This window comes from Vicia villosa, linkage group LG6, assembly GCF_029867415.1.
Source record: "Vicia villosa cultivar HV-30 ecotype Madison, WI linkage group LG6, Vvil1.0, whole genome shotgun sequence".
Taxonomy (NCBI): Eukaryota; Viridiplantae; Streptophyta; class Magnoliopsida; order Fabales; family Fabaceae; genus Vicia; species Vicia villosa.
This window is the reverse complement of record NC_081185.1, coordinates 157,698,063-157,721,409: the sequence shown is the minus strand read 5'-3', so window position 1 is coordinate 157,721,409 and position 23,347 is coordinate 157,698,063. Positions and strand designations below refer to the sequence as shown.

The 23,347-nt window shown below is 31.9% G+C and overlaps 3 protein-coding genes across 3 annotated transcripts; 2 read left to right on the top strand and 1 right to left on the bottom strand.

Moving 5' to 3' along the window:
* The first annotated feature begins 348 nt into the window (after positions 1–348).
* On the top strand, positions 349–3,181 carry LOC131610759 (mitochondrial import inner membrane translocase subunit TIM14-3-like). Its single transcript, XM_058882796.1, has 3 exons — positions 349–552; positions 1,408–1,580; positions 2,831–3,181. Exons 1-3 carry the CDS (start codon positions 358–360, stop codon positions 2,985–2,987), a joined length of 525 nt encoding a protein of 174 aa, XP_058738779.1. The 5' UTR covers positions 349–357; the 3' UTR covers positions 2,988–3,181.
* Positions 3,182–3,321: 140 nt separating this feature from the next.
* On the top strand, positions 3,322–4,771 carry LOC131610758 (transcription factor MYB123-like). Its single transcript, XM_058882795.1, has 2 exons — positions 3,322–3,824; positions 3,956–4,771. Exons 1-2 carry the CDS (start codon positions 3,692–3,694, stop codon positions 4,600–4,602), a joined length of 780 nt encoding a protein of 259 aa, XP_058738778.1. The 5' UTR covers positions 3,322–3,691; the 3' UTR covers positions 4,603–4,771.
* Positions 4,772–15,330: 10,559 nt separating this feature from the next.
* Positions 15,331–19,786, bottom strand: LOC131615116 (uncharacterized). The gene is made up of 2 exons (XM_058886617.1): positions 19,626–19,786; positions 15,331–15,847 (listed from the first exon to the last, which is right to left on the bottom strand). The coding sequence occupies exons 1-2, from the start codon at positions 19,784–19,786 to the stop codon at positions 15,331–15,333; spliced, it is 678 nt and encodes a 225-aa protein (XP_058742600.1).
* Positions 19,787–23,347: the final 3,561 nt, after the last annotated feature.

Sequence of the window (23,347 nt, the reverse complement as noted above, 5' to 3'; positions counted from 1 at the left end):
ATTTTCCGGATTTTTTAAAAAGTCTTGTAGGTTATCCGATTTTTCGAAAAGTATTGTAGTTTATCAGATTTTTAAAAAAATTTGATAATGTCAAATTATTATTTTTCAATCAAATATGAACTACTGAGAGTTTTTTTTTTTCAAAATCGAAAAGATTAAAACAAATTAGGTAAACACAAAAAAAAATAATCTAAAATATCTAATAAGGGTATAAAGGTAATAAACAGCCTTCATGTAGGAGTGTCAAATCAAACTTGAGGGTGTCAATCTCGGGCTTTTCAAACCTCCAACTTACATAGCCCATAGTCGAAAGGGCTTTACAGTAAATAAACTATGAGACTACTTCCAGCACCCCTTATGTTGTCCTACAACACCCCACCCTTTTTCCTAAAAAAAACCCTACCTTCTCTTCCCTTTCTCTCTCTCGAGAAAACTATATTGACTTGCGAATCAAGACAATTTCAAAAACAAAAACTCAACTTTCGTTTCTTCCCATTCTTCAACCCTATTTCGAATTCTCCATTTTTCACTTCTCAAGCTTTTCAAATTATGGTAAGCCTTTCTTCGTTAATCACGTTACTTCTACCGGTTATGTCTGTAATCTCATAATCAACAAAAACCCTATGCTTTCCCCTCTCCCCTTTAAGTTTCGATTCCAAAATGCTTATTTTCCTTCTCAATGTCCAACGTTTTATCCATGATCTCTTTGTGAATTTTTTATTAGCTGTTTAATGTATTGAATCTTTTTTCAATTTTATTGGGTTCTAGGGTGGTAGAGGGTTTGGGAATGAGGTTTTGCATTGATATGTTGAGACCAGAAGCTAAATTGAAATACTTAGCCTCTGTTTGGTTAAACAGCTTAATTAAGCGCTTATAGAATAAACACTTATCAAACTGTTTTCATTTCAGCTGCTTTCGTAAGTTATTCTGGAGAACTTATGAAAATAAGCTGAAAGTATCTTATGGGCAAGTGCTTATAGCAGTAGATTAGCTTAAATAAGTCAATTCAATCCGTCACTTATTGGATTGATTAGCATATTTTGAATTTTAGTTGTCCTGGCCATAGGCCCTTTTTTATGCTACCAGCAAGGTTTTAAATAATGGTTGGCATTGCAGCCGCGTAAAAACTTTCGCGATTTCAGTCGGTACAGGTGTTCTAACAGTGATTGTGGTCGTCGTGGTGTGAATTCATTATAATTTGTTCTTTATCATAAAAACGGTGAATAACGGTATCTGCATCTTTCGATACCGTTTTGTCACGGCCGTTTTCCCGGTCACGAAACGTTTTTTAAAACCTTGGTTACCAGAATTATTGACGGGTGTGTGACCTATTGGGAGAGCTTTTTAAAATTTATTGACATTCAAGTTGTGTTTCTTTTGTGGAACTGAGATTGAAATTTGGAACAGGCTACACCTTTAATGGCAGGGATAGCTGTGGCTGCTGCAGCATATGCCGGTAAAGCTGGTATTCAGGCTTGGCAAGCGTTCAAAGCTAGACCACCAGCATTGCGTAAATTTTATGAAGGCGGTTTTCAGCCTACTATGACTAGGAGGGAAGCAGCTCTCATTCTTGGTGTTAGGTACTTTCATTTTTGTTTTCTAAGATTTGAAGGTATTGATTGTATGAAGGTCATCAAAACAATAATTTCAACAAAAAACTAGCAAGATATTATTAGTTTTGTTTAATGAAAGAATGTATTATTGTTTATCACCTTTTCTTATGGATATGGATTCATTCATTAAATTAAGACTTAAAAATGTTTCGAGCCCTTGCAAACATCCTCTCTTCTAGTTTTAGTCCCAGCGATTTTTTTGTTTGTTTTGAGTCTCTCGCATTTCCTAACTGCTGATACCAATTTTCTGTTAACTAGGGTCAGTTTATCACTGACGTGTCTTAAACAGTGCTACTTTGTTTTGTTCTTCCTCCCCACTTTACATTTTCTCATAATTTGCTTATGTCGCATGTCCGATGTTTTCTGCTTTTCTTTTAATTGATTCCATTATTTATTAGTTAGCTACTTGCCTTGCCTTTGTTCATGTATTCTTATTTCTCGACAGCCATGCCATCATTCACTAAACCATAATCACATTGCATTTCTTGTTATGGACTTTTTAATTATGCATGAGGTTGATATGGAGATTGTCAATTTAGATTTTGACGACTGATTATTAATTTTAGATTTTTTAGTTTTTATGTATATGATATTGGTATAAATTATCTATCTTGTGTGTATCTTTAACATTTTCGGGTCAGCTGCTTCACTCTTTAACATAGGATTGACCACTATGATGTTCATTTTCTTTGTTTTGTAATTGTTCATAGTTCATAGCTTTGAACCGATTCTGATTGCTGAGAAATCAAGAAAATAATTTATAACCTAGAACTAATTCTTGTTCATTTGATGTTGCTATTCCTTCCTCTTTAGTTTGCTTTAACTGTGAATCATGTGACTGTACTTTGAAATTACCCGCTCCTGTTGCAACTTGTGACTTGGGAAGTCCACTTTGTTCAATTGAAAAGAGAGCAGAATTATTTATGTGATTAAGTTTAAAGTTTTGTGCAGGTTTTCCATATAGCTTCTGTAATCTGTAGTTCTGTACTGTCTACTGATTTTAAGCTATAATGTTTTATATCCTGAATGATGATAAATTGGTGAAAAGTACTATTTCTGATTATGGTTGGTTTCATGGAAATTCAAGTGTACTTGAAATTAGCAACTTACTATTAAGATTTCAATTTTAGTACTTCATTACCATAAACTTTTTCATACTTCATTACGATAAACTTTTTCATACTTCGGTTGCTGATTTTCAATTGTCAATGTGGCAGACAGACCACTCCAACAGATAAGATAAAAGAAGCGCATCGAAGAGTGATGGTTGCAAACCATCCAGATGCCGGTGGCAGCCATTATCTTGCTTCCAAAATCAATGAAGCAAAAGACATGATGCTTGGAAAGTCCAAGGGTAGTGGATCAGCATTTTGAAGCCGTGTAACCTTTCTGTCAATTATCGCAACAGTTCAGACTTTAGAAGCCGTGCTTATTCAATGTCAGATTATAAATTTTGTACTCATCCCCCAATTATTTTATTAGAGCCAAATATATAGTGAGAAAGTTGAATATGCGTTATTGTCTTCGTCGAGATGATAAATTTATTGTAACCTGTCATTAAGGTTAAGTTGAGAAAACAATCAATAGGTGTTGCTCTTATTTTCCTCCTAGTTTAAGTTTATGCTTTATGCCACTTTAGCATACTATAACTTGTAAACTTTTGAGTTACTAATAATGCAAGTTACTTTTTTGTTTTTGCTTGCTGAAAGAAAATGCATTGTTTATTTATTAAGTAACAGCTATTCATTTGGGCTTTTTCTAATGGGCCGGGACCTGACATTCATGGAATTGTCAGAAAGCTGCTGGCCCAGTCTCAGCAAATGAATTTAGAGCAATCTACCTTTGAAATTGGAACAGGTCAAACAGAATATAGCCACTGCTGGCTTTCAACTCAGTTAATCAATTTAAAATCCAACAACCACCATAATGTCATGATCCATGAGTTTAATGTATTATTTTAAGAGCTGGTAGAGCTACTTCTGAACATTTAAAAACAGAACAAAGTTGGATTTGGGAAGCATGTTCTGAACTGGTATAAGCCTGCTTTGAATATCTATCTTTTTTCTCATTCAACAAAGATGGGAAGAGCTCCTTGTTGTTCAAAAGTTGGGTTGCATCGAGGCCCCTGGACTTCTCGGGAAGATGCATTGCTCACCAAATATATTCAAGCTCATGGAGAAGGCCAATGGAGATCACTTCCGAAAAGAGCTGGTAATTTAATTTGTTTTTTTTCTTCCTTGCCTTCAAAATTTTTTAGTTACTGGTTGAACCTTGGTCCTTTAACTCGAATGAGTTAGTTGTTGAACTAACGCTACAAAATTATGGTTTGGTGATTGATGTAGGGCTTCTGAGATGCGGAAAAAGTTGCAGACTTCGATGGATGAACTATCTAAGACCGGATATAAAGAGAGGAAACATAACTCCTGAAGAAGATGATCTTATTGTAAGAATGCATTCGCTTCTTGGTAATAGATGGTCTCTTATTGCTGGAAGATTACCAGGAAGAACGGATAATGAGATAAAGAATTACTGGAACACGCATCTCGTTAAAAAACTAAATAATCAAGAACAACCTGAGGAGAAGAAGAAGAAGAAAAAGAAGCAAAAGAAGGGAAAGAACAAAACCATAACAAAAGTACCAGAAGATTCAGAGAAGAAGACCTTAGTTTATCTACCAAAGGCTATGAGGATCAAGAAGAGTTTATCATATGTAATACCAAGAACTGATAATACCTTAAACATGGAGCCAAACTCAGTAACAACAAGCCAAAAGGAAGAAGAGCAAAGAGTAGAAACAAAAGAGGGAGACAATGATGGGTTTGGATTGTTCTTTGGTGAACAGTGCCATGAAGATTTGGTCAACAACAATGACATGGAATGCCAAACTGGTTTTCTTGAGAAGTTGTATGAAGAGTACTTGCAGCTTTTGAAGAATGAAGAAAATCATGAAAAACTGTTGGATTCTTTTGCTGAGTCTTTATTGGTGTGAATGAGTAATATATGTATAATGTATGACAGAAAAAAATATTTTAAAGCAAATGCAAAAAAAAAAAAATGAAAAGAAATTTGTCAATTGTGTTTGTGAATAGAGATTTCAATATTTTAGCAATTTAGGAAAATCTTATAAACTTACTACCTGAGAATTATTTGAAGGCTTTAGAATAATATAAAGTAGGTAATCTATTACAAATACAAGCACATGAACATACAACATACTTATTAACAATTTCCAATTTTAGAAAATATTTTTAGAATATGAAGATTATATCGACACAATCCTATCTAACTTATGATTTATTATTGTATAAATTTCTAAAAAAATGAGTTGAATAATAGTTTTTTGTTTCAAAATTATATTTAGACTTAAAATCTACAAATTTTAGTTCAAGTAAAATTAATTTTAAAAAGCATAATCAATTTTACTATAGAGCAACTAAACACATCAAGATTAATCGAAAATTGCTTTTTCCACTCTTAGGGGTGCTCCTCCACCATTGTAAAAAGTCACAGCTGTCCCTAGCGTCCAGAGATGCATCTCCAGACGTACTTTTTTTTAGACATTCCTCAAAGCAAATTCATGAGGCATCTTATTTTGCCAAAATTTAATTAGGAGATACATCTCCGTATGCATAAAATGTAAGCTTAAAGATGCAAATTTAAAATTCAGTGGATGGTCCGAAGATGCATCTCCAGACGCTTTTGTTTCATATATCCGCGTCAGACTCTTCCCTCTTCCTCCTTCATTTTTAAATAAGAACTCCAAAAATAACATTTGAGCTCTCACATCCATTCAAGCTTCTCATCCATTCAAATGTCCACCATGGAAGCTCTTTCTCATCCATTCAAGTTTCTCTTTCTCATCTATTTGATTTGGAAAACTTTCAAAATTCATTTATTTTTTGTTTTGAATGATAATAATTTGTTTAATCTACATATGTTGTTTAAGCTACATTCTCTAGTAGTGGAATAGAAATAGGTAGCCAAAATGGACATGCATTGGCATTTGTTGGGAGGGTTAGGACAACAATGGCATTTCTATGTTTCTGCCTTGGCAGGGAAAATCGCAACTTTATCAAGAGATGCATATCCAGATTTTTTCTATGTTGTTTTCGAAGATATATCTCTGAATTTGTGTCTGGCTGAATTTTGGTTGAATTTGTGATGTGACTTTTTGGTTTTAATGCAAATGAAATAGCTAAAAACAACCTTGGCAGAATTAGGCTCGACCATGTGTCCCATACCGCGCATGTACGACGTGAGAGGGTCGCAACTAGTACCACGAGGACACGAGTCGATGATAACTCATTTGATGGTTCACAACGTCGAGGTTCGCAACCATCTGGTTCTACTTCTTGTAGCTGCCTGTCTCAAACCTCTACTTCACGGGGCCGCGAGTTTCCAGATGATGAAGCAACACTTGAAGCCCTTGAAGTCTAGGAGAAACCCGTTGTAGATGTCCTTTTAAAGAGTTATTCAAGAGGCCCATTTGACACCTCCTTACTTCATCTTTATGCAGATCATGCTGTTAGGAATGTTTGAGAAGGAGAGGTATATTTATTTACTTTTTCATTTTATATATTTTAAGCTAATTAAATCGCGACTAATGGTGATATTTGTTTATAAGAGCATTCGTTTTTAAAATCGGTAAACCACGATAGGAAGATTTTGGATTTGGAATAACCCATCGTTGATTGGTTAGGAATGTTATCCGTTATTCTGGTCTTGAGGTTTATGTGCTACTTCGTACATGACCCTAAACCATGACATACAAACGACATTTGCAGAGACGTGATATTCAAAGATGTCATCTTTCCACCTTCCTATAAGTGATATGACCATTACCCTGGATGACGTCTCATGCCTCCTACATCTTTCCATCAAGGGAAAATTACTAGACCACAAGAGGCTCGGGCGAGAGGAAGTCAGTGAGATGTTGGTTACATATTTGGGGGATGACCCAACTAAGGCCACAAATGAAGTAGCCAACACCAGAGGTGCTCATGCTAGATTTAAATTTTTTGAAGAGCTTTATAATGACCACTTGGTGGGCTGAGGATGTCGAAGGTGATGATGTGCAAGTTGATTACCATCTGACTTGTGCAATGAGATGTTACCTATTGTTTTTGGTTGACAAATTCATTTTTGTAGACAAAAGTGAAAGTGTTCTTTGAAAGATTCACGAGTACAATTTTGGGGCCTTCTGTTTGGTCTACCTGTACTCGAAGTTGGGTGAGAGATATCTTTGGAAGACAACATATGACAGGGAGATGGACATTGCTTACGGTAATTTAATGTTACAAATATTTTTATAATTATGTTGTTACACGTGTTATTAATATTTTATCTTAACCATATTTGCGAAATGAATCATTCCCCATTTTCCTCGCATCACTGGGTGGGAAGTTGTGTCTTCCTACACTGAGGATTGGCCACATGTTACTACCTTTGTGGCGTATAGAGGGAAAATGAGATCGACCCATTTAGTGTGTATCTTGACCATACTCTAGAAAATGACGTTGTCTTTTGCCCATACGGGGGTCACTACGAAAAGCAAAAATATGGAATTGAGAAGCTATGATTCAAATCAATAACATGTAATTCGAATCAAATGACAACATTTGGTTTTAAATTTGAATCAAACTACTTGTGAATCAAATCAAGTGGCTCAAATTTCGTTCATAGCATGCTCTCATTAAAATCGAATATGGTGTGATTCTAATCATATAGACATGGGCTAAATCAAACAAAACTTGATAAGCTTGATTCGAGTCATAGGTCTTGTAAATGGAATCACATACCAAAATTTTGAAAAAAATTAAAATAAAGAAGTTTAATGCATGAAAAAGAATTTTTAAGATGAAAAATAACACAATGATTTTTAAAGAGAAAAAAAATTTAATGTACATGAAAGAAGAATAATGCCAATTAAAAACATTTTAATCATAAATATATGAAATGAAGATGATATGATGACTATTAAGCTCAGCTGAACAACAATGTGCTATGCACAGATGAATGATATGCTCATATGAATGATTTATTCTAAGCACACATGGCACACAAACATACTCCAAACAAACAACAAACCAAGCACATATGAAACACATAAAAATTAAGTACACTACAAGAACATAAACGAAATTAGAACGATCATACTAATTTGATGATCCAGGCTTTAACTTACTACACATTAAACGATTATTAAACGACAACGATAATAACAAAAGCAAAATATGACTATTCATAAGCAATTGGATATGGTTACATTTTCTCGTTTGGAAAGCATTATCAAACACTCCTTTACAAAATATCATATGAATTGAAACGATAAATGTTTTGATTTTCTTTGATTATCCTAATATTAAGTAAATTATTAGCTACTTTATTGCTTTGAAATTATGTCTTGATAATCTAGAATAACTTATTCAATACTTTGACAATGACACGGCTCTTTCAAAAACTTGATGCTTTGAACTTATTGAAGACTTGTTGAACAATCAGTGAACATGCCAATCTTCACAAATCTATCTTCATCTTCTTTTACGATGACCCAGGAAGAATTGGTCAACAAGGAGATGCTTCTTCTTTTCCACATTTCTTTCCCAAAGTTTAAACATATACACACTATGTGACAAATTTTATTATCTTTGTGAATTATCATAAAGTAGATAAAAACTTCAAGTTAAACTTTTACGTTTTTGGTTACCTCCACATAACTTAAAACTTTGTTAGCTAAATCCTAGGTGGATTTGATTAATGAAATTCTAACTCACAATCAAATATTATTTAGCAAACTAGTAGTGAATAACTTCAGATATTTCTAGGTCATTCAAATAATGATATCAATTAAACATTCAGATGACTATGAAACATATTGAATCCTCTTACAGAATAAAATAAAATACCGTCCGAATCATTTTACCAAATCCTCAACTTTTGAAGTCAACTAGACTTGATAAAAAAAACCAACTCTAAGGTCAATTGTTGGGCGGGGATATAAGGATGAAACAATCTAGAAGTGGGGGTTGAATAGACTGGTCAGCTTATGCCATTTTAAAAAAAAAAACTAAAAAAACTAGAGTTTAAAGAGAAGAAGCAAAAATACAGCGGATAGATTCAAAAACTATATGTTTCATTGTCTTCACAAAAGAATGATTCAGTCAATATCATAAACAACGAAGGAAAATGAATTTTCTTTACCAAGCAATTTAAATCCAATAACTTAGGGATAACAATATCTTAATTGGAGTAGAGAATATCTAGTGAATTAGATGCATCTCAAATCTAAACTGATATGATAAAACATTATAAACAAGATCTAGTTTTAGATGACATTCTAAAGATGAAAGATATCTACATACATGATAAAATGTAGAAAATTAAAAGAGATAGAATAATGTACACTGAATGTATAGTGGAAATGGTAACATTTTCCTCCTCGTTATGCAGACTCCCATCTTTAATGGTTTTCACCATTGGAAATGGTAACATCTTCCACTATTTCAAAATTTAAGATACACATATTTTGATACAATGAATTATCATCAACCTGAACACTAACAACTCAATGCTTTAGCCAGCACAAATCTTGAATGATAATCTGTTTTATTGATGCAGATTGCTCAACTGATAATACTAGATATCTTCAATGATCTTGATCCAGCAAACTAGCTACACACAATGATCTTGCTCTAAGCTTCAATTCTACAAAGACGAAGACTTACTTAGACGATTTTTCTAACAAAGAATAATTGGATAACTCCCAAATTTTTTCTGTGGAAACCTTTACTTTGATCCACCAAAGTCTTTCTTGGAGTATAAAGAACCTATTCTCTTGCTTGATAAACACCATTCAAAATTTTGAACAAGTTAACATTTCTCCTGCTATATACAACAAAACATCATAAAAAGTATTAGATTCCCTAACTTACCTTGAATCTACCTCCCACACTCAATATTTAGACTTGAGCACCACATTAATGGGCTATAGGTAAAGGTTGAAGATGATGAATATTAACTAAAGGATATCACACAATTCAACTACAAACTCTCACAATTTTAACATTTTAGGAAGTTTTTCACAAAGTTGAATCAAGGAGATAATGTGTTTGTGACTGAAGAAACTCTCACAATTTCTCTCAAGATTCTTGAAAAAGATGTATTTGGCTCTTATGAATGTCCAGTGTTTATTTAACCAATATAATTGAATTGATTGACTCTCATGATCAAGAATAATTAACTGAATTTCTTACCATGAATGCTTCAACAACTTTTATCAAAAGACAAGAAAGAGTATAAATAGGTGTTAGTGATAAGGCACAAAAAAGATGAAGTAAAATACTAGATGATTCGAGTCAAATAATGAGTTTATGATTTGAATCAATGAAATAATGATTAGAATCAAAGGTAGCAAAATGAAGAATTCATTATTTTGGTTTGTATCATGTTTTTGTGTCATTTGAGTCACACAAAGCATGATTTGGACGATAGTTCATTTTGAAGAATATTTTGATTTTTATTATTCAATTTAAATAACATGTGATTCAAATCAAGAAGTATAGTGATTTGAATCACATACCTCCCCGATTCAATTAGGCACTTTTCTTATTTTCATTTAAGCCCACTTTTCACCACAGTTGGAACTTCCAATCATCGTGAAAAGTGGCGTCTGGTCATGAGTTCGAATCCTAACACCTACAATTTTGTTTTTTTATTTATTTTTAAGCCATTTTTAATTTCACCATGGTTGGAAGTTCTAACCGTGGTAAAAATTGGCGTATGGTCATATGTTTAAATCTTGTTGTTATTGTTGTTTTACTACTTCATTTTTTTATTTTATCAAAAGACATACAACAATGGTTGTTTAATACAACCATTGTTGTATGTAGTGTATTTTCAAGAGTTTGAATTATGTTGTTGTTGTTGTTCTACTTCTGCATTTTTTATATTTTATTAAAAGACATACATCAACACTTATTTAATACAACTGTTGTTGTATGTAGCACGCTTATTGAGTTTCTTCACTGTCCTTAAACAAATATTGACTGTCCATTTAATGATTATCAAAAACGCTCAAAATCTAAAACTTAGACGAACTTCCAACTTAGACGAACTTTATCTTCTACCTCGAAACGTCATCTTTCATTTACGAAACTCTATTTCTCCATTAAACCAAACTCGAAAACATCATTTCTTTCATTAATAAATTTCAGAAATCCATCATCTCTTTTCCAACATTAATGAAACAAAGAAAATATGGATTCGAGTTAGTAATGTTAGTTCTTGTTAGTCTTTTTATTATTATTGCTATTGTTGTTGTTCTTGTTGTTGCTTTTGGTCTTCTTCTTGTTGTGGTTGTTCTTGTTGTTGTTTTTGTTGTTCTTGCTGTTGTTGTTGTTGTTGTTGTTGTTCTACTATTGCATTTTATTTTAATTTATTAAAATACGTACAACAATAATTGTTTAATATAATCGTAGTTGTATGTAGCATGCTAATCAATTTACTACCACGGACAATAGACTGTGATTGTAAATAATCCACTTACAACCACATCCTACCTAACAACGGTTGTTCAACCGTTATTATAGGTCTTTTGCGACCGTTGTTATATGTGTTTTTGTAGTAATGCTGATTTGAATCAAGCCTTACAAAAACCTTGATTTAAGATTCTAACTTGTGATTCAAACTACTCAATATTTTGACTTATATCAAATTTCAAATGCGAAAAAACACAATTTTATGGGTTCAAATCCAATACATTAAATGCATGGGTGTCTCAAGATACATGCCTAAATAAATGAAGTGATAAAGTTACAAACAAAGTACAAACGAATTACAAATACGCTATAACTCAAATTACACACATGCACAAACAGATAAAATGTAGACATAACACCAAAATAATACGATGTCCACTGTAATGCAATTTCAATATTCAAATTAATGGGAATTGATGATATTCATGACCATGAAAATTGGGATTTTCTTGTTTTGTTTCTTTGTTGTGTTATTTTGCTTTAGTTTTAGTTATTTTCATTTTAGTTTATATGTTTGTTTTATGTTATCATCATATATAACAACTTGTAATGAATTCATTCAGATTAATGGTAAAGCAAAATTTGTTTATTTTATTATGTCTATATGATAATTTAAAGTAAAATTAATGACTTGTTTATATATGGACCGAAGTAGCTATTTTATGTTTATATGCATGTAAAATCAAAAAAATTGTAATTGATTGTTTACATATTCCAAAAAAAAATCTCCAGTGTGATATTATTGAGTCATACTAAAAGTTGAACAAATTTACTATAATTGATTGGGAAGCCACATCAAACTTGAGATACTATTAAAGATAGAATTTGGAGGAAAATTAATTCCTGGAATAGTAGAAGCTTATCTCAAGCAGGGAGGGAAACCATGATTAAATCTATGTTACAGTCTATTCTGACTTATATGATGAGCCTTTTTCTTCTTCCTTCTACTTTATTAGATGAGATTGAAAAGATGATGAACTCGTTTTGGTGGGGCAATAAAAGAGATAGAGCTAGAGGCATTCACTGGTTGTCGTGGGATCGCTTATCTATGCCAAAAGATGTAGGGGGTATGGGTTTCAAGAATTGCAGTGCTTTCAACTATGCGATGCTAAGCAAACAAGCTTGGAGAATTAAGGCTAATCCCGATACTCTTGTCGCTCGTCTTTATAAAACCAGGTATTTTCCTAATACTGGTTATCTTAACTCTAATATTGGCCATAATCCCAGATATGAATGGCGAAGTATTTGGAGTTCCAAATTTGTGATGAAGGGAGGTCTCAAATGGATTATAGGATCAGGAGAGAATATTTCGGTTTGGAATCAAAATTGGATTTTTGATGGCACTTCTCTAGAAAACCCGTGGCCACATAACTTGCCTGTGAGTAATCTTAAAGTCTCGGATTTGTTGATTCCAAATGGTAAACAATGGAATCATGCGTTGGTCTTGTCACTAGTAGGCGAAGAGATTGCGCAAAAGGTGCAAAACACACCGCTTTTTGTTTCGGTCCGAGATGACAAATTGCATTGGAGGTGTGAAAAATATGGAAAATTCTCGGTTCGTAGTGCTTATCGTTATTGCATCAATGAAGCTATTGATACTTCTCATATTAGAATTAATGAAAGATGGAATTTGTTATGGAATATTAAAACTCCCCCGAGAGTTAAGAATTTTTTGTGGCGGTTATGTCGAGATTGTGTGCCTACTAGACGGGGACTTTTGGATAAAGGGATCTCTTGTCCAGCTATCTGTGTTGGTTGTAGTAATAATGAGGAAAAATCCTACCATCTATTCCTCCAGTGTCCCAAAAGTATCGAGTGTTGGACTAAAGTGGGGCTATGGCCTATGTTGCAACAATGTAGTAACAATAGAGGGACGTTTGCTTATGTAATTTTTTCTTTTTTGCAGGTTTCAAATCATGACTATCAATCTATGCTCTCCGTCATTCTATGGAGCATTTGGAAAGGGAGAAATAATCATATTTGGAATGCCGCGGAAGAACCGACAGATGTAATATGTCAGCGAGCGGCTCAACTCTTGGCTGGATGGAAAGATGCTCAACAATATCGCCTAAACAGTGAGATTAACACTCCTCCGTCAATTGTTACTAGGTGGTGCAAACCATCGACTGGTCATCTCAAGTGTAATATTGATGCATCCTTCTCCCATAATAAGGTAGGCATCAGTGTCTGTATTAGAAATGATGCTGGTCAGTTTATTGTAGCCCGAACATAATGGTTTTCACCATGTACTGATGTGGATATTGGAGAAGCTATAGGCCTTTTGACAGCAATAAAGTGGGTAATTAATCTGGGCTTCGATAATATGGATTTTGAATTAGATGCAAAGCAAGTGGTTGATAATGTGTATTCTGTGAAGCCAAACGACTCGGATTTCGGAGCTATTATCAACGATTGTAAAAGGTTGATTACTCTCTTCTTTAGGAACTCTCATGTTAAGTTCGTTAGAAGACAAGCCAATGAGGTTGCTCATGCTCTTGCACGGGTGGCTCTATCCCTAGCTAGTTTTTACAATTTTACTGATATTCCAACATGTATTCAGAATATTATTATTAATGAAATGATATAGTCTTTTCTTGTAAAAAAAAACCCTTCGAGGAAAATCCTTTTTGTTTGTTATAACAACCCAAATCGTGAACCTTTGGCCAAATTATATGTCCCACCCTACTTTGATTTAGAAAAATCCAGTTACATATAAGACCTATCGGATTTTTTAGAAATTCCAAAATTTTCGGAAGTATTGGAAAATCTGGTAGGCAGTAGTGAGATAGAGAAAAAAACATAATTTTTTGACATTTTTAACAAACTATAGTCAATAAAATATATACATATAATGTAAAAAGTGCTACAATATCAATACAAAACAAATTCTGTTGACTTCCAAACTTCTTCTCAGTGCCTAATACGCCCCGCATATGTTGATTCTCATGCTCTTGCACTTTCACTACACTTATGTCTCCATCAATATGTGACGGGAGGCAAAGTACAATTGAATTTCAATTCCACCTAAACCCAATGACTGTTGTTAACAAAACCAACTGTAATAATTTTGTGTCTACTCGAAGCTATGCATGGAGATGCCACTAATGGAAAAAATGTGATGTTAAGATTCATGTACAACGAGACCAATATGACATTGTATCTAGAAGCAATGTGTTGTATACACTATCTTGAAAGGAAGCAATCTGGAGGAAAATTGAGTGTTATACCGATGCTCAATGTTTGCAATACTTTTCTGAAATGATACTCTAATTGAACCTAATTGCAACTTCAACATGGTGTTCACAACATCCCAACTTCTGCATAAACCTCCCCGTCTTGTAGTCAATATGTTTTTTTAGTCTCTAATGAGCAGACTCAACTCTAAAAACATAAATAGTAAATGGGTGTCATTATTTGATAATTATTAATGTACCCATATTCAAAGTCATATCGATGTACCTTTTCGTTTTTGTGTTCCCTAAATGAGTGGCTCTATTAATCCAAACAGTAACAAATATTTCTTTATAGGGTGTCAACCAAGTTTCGTGCACATACTGAACAAATTTAGGAATATCATCTCACACAACCTCAAAATACTTCAGATGTACCAAAAACTCAGACTCCTTATTCGAATATATGATGTTGTTCCACATAACATGCTCATGCCTATGTGATTCGACAATACTCTCATACTAATATTTTTATAATATGGAACAGACACAAAAAATGAGTTGAGTTTAGAAACATAACTTCCACATCATTCATCAACGCTAGTTCATAGTTCGTAACCAAAACCCTAGATAGAAACTTCTTGGAAGCGAACAACTCTTTTAGCTTCTATAGTGCCCATGTGAAGTTTTTCTCCCTTTCATGTTCCATATAGGTAAATCCGACCAAAATGTCAACTTCGTGGATGTAACACCAACAATCTCAAGTAATGGTAGCTAGTACCTGTTTGTTTATTTATGTACAATAAATAATCAACAACTTCCAACCCATAAACAAATAAATGAAAATATAAGAAATTGGAGCATGCAATACTTGTTTGTTTAATACGTACAATAAAAAATCAACATCAAATGAAACATATTCAATAACTTCACTAAATCAGGATGCGTCCAAAAGATATTAGCAACAACCTCTGATTCGGCCCTGTATTTGCACCAATACATGTATTTTTCTTAATGAAGTAGACTCAACTGATGTTGCATTTCAGTAAATGGACCCCTCTTGCTAATCTTGTACGTAAATCTTGCCTTGTACAGCTGTGTAACACTTGTGAGGTTTTCTGGATCTCTATCTTTCAAAGCATCAGTTAGGTATCTAGGAGCCATATTGTATTTGGTCATGTCATTCACAGGCTTTCTTTCATTATCTTTTAAACGACCTAATACGTCATGGCCATCTAAGTCTTTAGCTAGTATATGATTGTGAAACCCACACCTAACTGTAACCTTCCAACCACCTCCACTTGACACAGATCTTAACATAAGTGGACATTTAACTTTCATACTATAACTGCCTTCATACACATTCTTTCTTTTGTAGTTTCCTCCTCTCTCACAACCTATAATCGATTTATCTTTTCTCCCTCTAATCCCATTTGAGGTATCAGAACGAATAGTAACAACAATAATACCATGTTGTTTAACAACAGGACTGTGTCCATGCCAAAACATCAGCTCCGGAGAAAAATATCTATCGTTTATAACACATACAAAATAAATTATCAATGTCAGAGATATCATAAGCTTATTAATATTTGAACAAATTAAAAATTAAACCTGTAAGAAAAACATATCGCGTCAGTGGTGAAAATCTAAGTAAAATCTGCAGGAAAATCATCAAGATCTCGACCGCTCAAATGAAGCATTCTGAAATACCTGGTTTTTCGTCTTACGAGAAAAATCGAATATATTGACTTTTTCTAAAAATCTAATACTTTTTAATGCTTCTCGGATATTTTAAAATATCCGATATAAATGTACCGAACTTTTTGAAACCTCCGATAAGAGCACAACTAATTCCCATAATTTTACCGAATTTTTTCAAAAATACCAGAAAAACTTCATCAAATTAACAAATATTTCTTAAAATTCCAATAAAAATACAATGGAATACCCATTTTTTTTTAAAAAAAAAAGACAATAAAAATTCATACCGAATTTTAAAAGTCCAGTTAAAATGCATAAATTTTTCATCTCACGCAAATTTTCGTACCGAATGTTTCAAAATACTAACTTCCAAATTTTTGTTTTTAACCAATTTTTCAAAGTAAATATTTTTTTACAGTTTGTAATTTTTTGAAAGATAGATAATACAAATGATATTTTTATCATTATCCAAAAAAAAAAAAGTGGAGTGACATATATAAATATGGGAGGATAAATGTCCTAATTCTAACTCGAAAGTTCTAAGATCGACATTTTTCTCATTTTACTAACATTTTTTCAACTATTTGACAACAAACATTGCCTGTCATTTATTAAAGTCAATCTGAAATCTTAGCAATAACATAATTCAATGATGCCGTGCTAGATACTTTTCTTCTCTCTACACAGACGACGAAGATATGATATGAGCTATTTTTTTCAATGCCAATTTCAATTGTTTTATTTTTTTAAAGCACCAACTCTATTCAACGTGAATATAGTTCTTTTTTAAAATTGTTGACTATATTAATATAAAAATATAAATAAATTCCATCACGATAAATTTAACTTTGAATTAGTAACTTGTTTTAATATAATTTAAACGAGAATATAATTTGTCACTAATATCGGCTAAAGTAAATAAAATTACCCATAAACTTCTACACTATACTGGTATATTTTTTATTTTTCTTACAAATTTAAAGCCAGTTTATTTCAGTTTTAAAAAAATGGATTTTTTCTTTGTATTTTTGAAAATAGATTTTCTAAAATCATTTTTCAAAATATTATAAGTTTTTTTTATATTTTTTTTCTAAAATAAAACACTTAATTTGACATCCTATAACATAAACATACATAATTGAAGACCAAAACTTAGTCAAAATCATAATTTTTTAAAAAGGTTGTATTAATTTTAAAAATGATTTTTATGAAAATCTATTTGAAATAGCTTCAAAATTAAGTGTTTTTTAAAATTTCGATATTCAAATTTTTTCTCATAAATAGATGAAATACCTAAAATCACATTTTAAGAATAACTATTCAAACAAAATTTTTATTTGAAGCTTTTATAAAAAATTTCTTTGTAAAAAATTTTTTCACAAAATTTGGTAACACTATAAAAATCATTTTTAAAAAAAAAACCAAAACAAACGGATCCTTAATAGATATATTTAGGGTTAATGAACATTTTGGTCCCTCTAAATATTGCAGATTTCGTTTTTAATCCCTCCAAAATTTTCCTTTAAGAAATTGTCCCTTCAAATTTTTTTGTCTAAACTATTGGTCCCTAACGTCAAATTTGCTAAAGATTAGCTACGACGTTAGCCACCGATTAGCTACGAAATTTGACGTTAGGGACCAATAGCTCAAAAGAAAAATTTTGAAGGATCGATTTCTTGAAGGAAAATTTTGAAGGGACTAAAAACAAAAGTTAAAATATTTAAAGGGACGAAAAAGTTCATTAACCCATATATTTACGTGAAAAGTTAAAATATACACTAAATCTTTCAAACTATTTTATTATATTTTATATGAAAAAAAGGAAATGAAATAGAAATAGTTTTTAATTAATCTATCTACTAACAATATAAGAAATGTAAAGTCTATGTTAATTACATTCTAATCATAATCAAATTAATAAATTAATCCGATTTTGAAGGCATAATGGTCATTAGGTGTTTTAAATTATTAAACTAAATTAATCAAAATAATAAAATACAATAATAGTAAATAATTAGGAAGTTTGAAATATCACATTTAATGAGGTCAATTAACAACGATATACTCATTGTTACTCACAATGCATTCATATACCAGATTTATTTCATTTTTCCTTGAAACAATGCATTGATGCAATTTGACTGAAGCAGGTAAATTCTCAGGAACACGCAAAGCCACCTCTCTTACCAAAGCAAACCCTAAACCCTACCAATATAAGTATTACTTCATACGCAGTAAATCATTTCATCTTAACCGTCTCATGCTACATATCATTTCAAAGATTTCATTATTTAGATTTTCATATGACCAAAAAGGCACCATGGTTCATGCTTCCTTTCCTTTTCCCTTGCCATTGTTTCTGCTTTCTCCCTCCTTTTATGTAGCTACATAAAATATGCAGCATACGAAATGCGGCATAAAAAAGTATTTCAAAGACGATTTGATGAACACCGGCAGATCCATGCATTTCATTTTAAGCATATACTACATCGGTTATTTTTCTGTTTTTTGATCGAGCATTGGTGTTCTTTTGCTAAATTGTTCTATTGACGATGTTGATTTAAGTTATTGTTATTTTCGGTTGTTGTATGTATGGATAAGTAATTCTTTCGTCTTTTAAATACTAATTGCATGTCCATATTTGTCGTTTCGATTTCAAATAAGATTTATACTCATTACATATCCATATTTGTCGTTTCGGTTTATGTATAATTTCGTTCAATTTACTTATGTATGACATTGTTCACTTCTTAATATGTGAAAAACCTATTCTTATCTCTCTTGCATATGATATTGAATTTGCAGATATTTGAAGTCACGACCTCCTTTTTCATTCATGGTTTGAAAAAAGAGAACCAAGTATGAAAGATTGTTATTTTTGTTGGAGTTTTTTGGATTTTTAAAGAGCATGGTGGTCAAGTGGTTTTGATCTAAAATTATTGTAGAGGAAATTTGTGCATTGAACATGCTTTCGCGAAAAGAGGAGAATGTTCTTTTACTGAGTTATATTGTTGATGATGTTGTTTGCGTATGGTGAGAAGAAGAGCTGAGGGATTCACGTTTTTTGAGAATGAGTGGGAAGAATAAAGGCATGATGTTTCATTTATTTTTTTATTATTAATTCTTAATTGCTTTTTTTAAACAAATAGTCAAACTGTTAATTATTATAATTAGGGTTAAATAAGTTTATGGTCCTTATAAATATCTCAACTTCCAGTTTTAGTCTTTCTAAAATTTTTCTTCAAACAATGGTCCTCATAAAATTTTTCATCCACAATTTTGGTCTTTGCCGTCATCTTTCATTAACGGAAGCTGACATGGCATGCCACGTGGAAGACAGCTTGACAAAAATCTGAAAATCCTTGAAATTAAGGGGGTTTTAAACCTCCTCTAAACAAACCCAGAAAAAAAATATATTGGTTTTGAACTTTTGTCGTACATCTTGCGGGCAAGTTTTGCAACAATCATTATAACACAAAAATTCATCAATGGCAACCAATTCAAACAATATCTTTCACATATTGATGTAAATTATGCCATTAATTACACATTAATGTCATCTTTGGACACAATGACGTTCTCATTTCTTAAAAAACTCAAACATGAATTGGTCTGTTGCAGCCTCCCTCGGTATCGCTCCAGTAGCATCACTGCCGGTATCATATTGTTTGGATGCAGAACTATCATTTTCGGATTGTTTCAAGTTCATCTTCAAGTTCATATTGAGAACGTTTTGTTTGGATGCTCTAACTAGAACTATCATTTTAGTGAAAGAAGAAACTTTTAGCTTATATAAATGTTGGTTCATCTTCAAGTCCATCTTCCTATTCCAATTCAAGTCTTAAACCAAAACCAATGGAAGAGTTACACGAAACAGACCCACCTCTATTCCAACTCAAGTCTTAAATCTATTTAATTTTCTTATGAATAACATTGAGCTGCATAAAAATTAACCTGTTAAACGTTCATTAAACATCATAATCTACATATATGATTTTAATACTTATTGAAAAAAAAAAGCATATATGACTTTAATAAATATAAGTGTTACAAAATAGAAAAGAGAGCGTAGATGGAAAGTATAATTGCTTTGGTACTATAACTAGTCTACTAAAATATTATTTCAAGAATCTTTACTATTCATTTCCCTCCTATAAATACTTGGTCCTTATACAGCAAGAGAAATCAAACACTCGAAAATTCCAACTCTGTAGATTCTATCTTCAACCATATGCTTATAAGCTCTAGTAGTTTCTTGTAATACATCTCTAGACGTTTAGCAAAGGAATCTGCATCTTCTTCAATTAACTTAAACATTGCCTTTGTTCTCCCATGTTTTTCTTTAACTTCTTTAACGTCTTCCAAACGTATCTGTCACTTTAAAAAACTGCATCTAATACCAAATTGCTATGAACGAGTGCTCATTTCTAATTCTCCTATAACTCATATCCTCAACAAAAAAAACATGGTGATTTGAAGGTGTTGTTTGTTTCTATGTTGTACTGTGTTTTGATTTTGTTTGAAAGAGAAAAGAATAATTATTGGTGTGGCTGATAGGAACAAACCTGATCCAAAATGGGTTGAAGCATAAATAGAAACAATGTTCATGATGCAAAAGATTTGAAATTTTTTTTAGTTATTTTGTTATCCTTTGATTTTGTGAGATATGAGAGAAAAAGAAGAAAGGGACAAATTGAAGATTTCTGAGTTTGTTTTTTTTTCTTCCTTTTTTCCACTTCTTTCGCATGAGATTTTCTAGGTTTGGTTTTAATGTATCGTTGAATTTTCTGGGTTTGTTTAAAGGAGGTTTAAAACCCCTTTAATTTTAAGGGATTTCAGATTTTTGCCCAACTGTCTTCTATTTGTGTGCCACGTCAGCTTCCGTTAATGAAAGTTGACGGCAGAGACCAAAATTGTGGATAGAAAAATTTATAAGAACCATTGTTTGAAGGAAAATTTTAGAAGGACTAAAATCGAAAGTTGGGATATTTATAGGGACCACAAAAATATTTAACCCTTATAATTATTAGGATGGAGAGATTGAAAATATGCTGTGGAAAAGAGAGACTATAATATATTTATTTCATCTTCTTTATTTCATCACTATAATATATTTATTTACTATTTATAATGACAACGTACGAACTGTGCGAACACATGAGTAACTGACAACTTAATTATTTCATTTATTTTATACTAAAATATACATTTCCAACCGGCCGAGACTATTTAATTTATATATTTTTTATATACATTTCTTAACCCTCACTATACTGTATTTATTTAATATTTATAACGATATTGTGCAACACGTGCCAACACACGGGTGGATGACAACTTAATTATTTCATTTATTTTTTCTATTAAAATATACATTTCTAACGTGCCGATACTAATTGATTTGTATATCTTTTATATACATTTTTAGCCATCACTATACTATATTTATTTACTATATATAATAATATTGCGTAGCCCCAGCGAACGCACAGGTAGATTAAATTAATGTTTATGACATTTAGAATTTCAAATATTATATTTTTTTAACCATCAAAGTATTAATGTATTATATATTTTTTTAATATTTTTGACGATATTGTGCGACCCGTACGAACACACGCATAGATGACTACTTAATTATTTTATTAATTTTTCTACTAAACAATACATTTTCGACGGGTCGAGTTTACTTAATTTATATATTTTTTTATACGTTTCTTAACCATCAGTATACTATATTTATTTATTATTTATAACGACATTGTGCGATCTGTGTAAACGCACGGGTAGATGACTAATTAATTATTTCATTTATTTATTTTACTAAAATATTCATTTTCGACTGAACGAGACTACTTAAATTGTATATCTTTTGTATACTTTTATTAACCATTATTATATTATATTTATTTATTATTTATAATTACATTTGCGCGACCCGTGCGAACGCACGGGTCTCTTGCTAGTAGAAATTAAAATGGCGAACATATTGAAAATAGCTTCTTAAGCACGATATAGCTAAATTCTTAAGATTCGTATTCTACTGAATTTTGTATGAAAACTAAATTATGAACAATTTTATAAAATATTAATTTAAAAAAAAGATTGAAAATAAAATATTAATATTTTATTAAAATTGGGTTTAATACCAATCATGTCTATGTTAGCATTGTTATGCATATACTCGTTCTCAAGCTTTGATAAATTAAGATGGTTGTATTAGGCAATAGACAACAAATGTAAAATTTTGTCAAATTTCTATGACATGAATCAATTACATTATAATGTGAGTGCTAGGTCATTTTCCATACACAACATGTAACACCCCAAATTCTACCCGAAATTATAATGCAGAAAATATCAGAGTATTTAAAATTTCAAACAACAGATTGGAGTATCACATATCAACTTAAAACTTCAACTTGTATGTCATTTAACAATGATACATAGCATTCGAATAACAGTCAACTATCAGCTTTATTCGACTCAATCAACTTGGAAGTATAACAAGTACTTCGTATTATTCAACTTGGATTCAACGGTTATAATAACAACAACTAAAACATTAACAACATAGAACAACAACGTAAACAACCCCCGAGTGCTACATATCAGAGCGACACACCAACAAGACTCGATGAAGCAATAAACTTCCACAGCTATACTTGAGTACCTGCCCATTTCCCATGGTAGGGGAAACATCAGCAGAAAGGGTGAGATATCAAACTATATAAATAGGATCATGATAAATCATATATTAGGTAAAGAATATAAATGAATCACCGCCTCACACAACATCAACATAAACAACACAAAGAACATCATCAATGAATAGTCATGATACCGACATATAAACATATTCAACAGGTCATCATATAAGCATCACCAACAAATCAACACATAGGCATCTTTATTATATATTAGAAATTAGACATATTCGGTTAATCGCATTCACAAGTATTAATATCATCATTCTATTCATTAAATCAAAATTCACATCTTCACATAATTCCATCATTTAATAAGTCACAAAAATACAATCATTATATAGTCACAAAACGTCACAACTATGAATCACCAAAGACACATGGGACATGACTCATGTATATGCATGTGGTACCAATTGGAGCTTCAGCCCCCGTCACCAATTGCCCAATTCAGAGGCACAAGGCATAAGCCTTCGTCACTAATTTGCCAATCCAGGCCGTCACAATATATATGCAAATGTATGCGACTCGATGAACCGAACATCACACACATCATCATCATCATCATCATCATCATCATCATTTACTTCACAAAATATTCGTCACAAGGCATACGC

Bases quoted from the DNA above. Each gene is read 5' to 3' on its own strand.
- LOC131610758 (XM_058882795.1), top strand. From the start codon at position 3,692: ATGGGAAGAGCTCCTTGTTGTTCAAAAGTTGGGTTGCATCGAGGCCCC. The intron at 3,825-3,955 runs GTAATTTAATTT...TGATTGATGTAG, and splicing joins ATCACTTCCGAAAAGAGCTG to GGCTTCTGAGATGCGGAAAA.
- LOC131615116 (XM_058886617.1), bottom strand. From the start codon at position 19,786: ATGATAGTTCTAGTTAGAGCATCCAAACAAAACGTTCTCAATATGAAC. The intron at 15,848-19,625 runs GTTTGAGTTTTT...TATAAACGATAG, and splicing joins GCTGCAACAGACCAATTCAT to ATATTTTTCTCCGGAGCTGA.
- LOC131610759 (XM_058882796.1), top strand. From the start codon at position 358: ATGTTGTCCTACAACACCCCACCCTTTTTCCTAAAAAAAACCCTACCT. The intron at 553-1,407 runs GTAAGCCTTTCT...AATTTGGAACAG, and splicing joins CTCAAGCTTTTCAAATTATG to GCTACACCTTTAATGGCAGG. The intron at 1,581-2,830 runs GTACTTTCATTT...TCAATGTGGCAG, and splicing joins GCTCTCATTCTTGGTGTTAG to ACAGACCACTCCAACAGATA.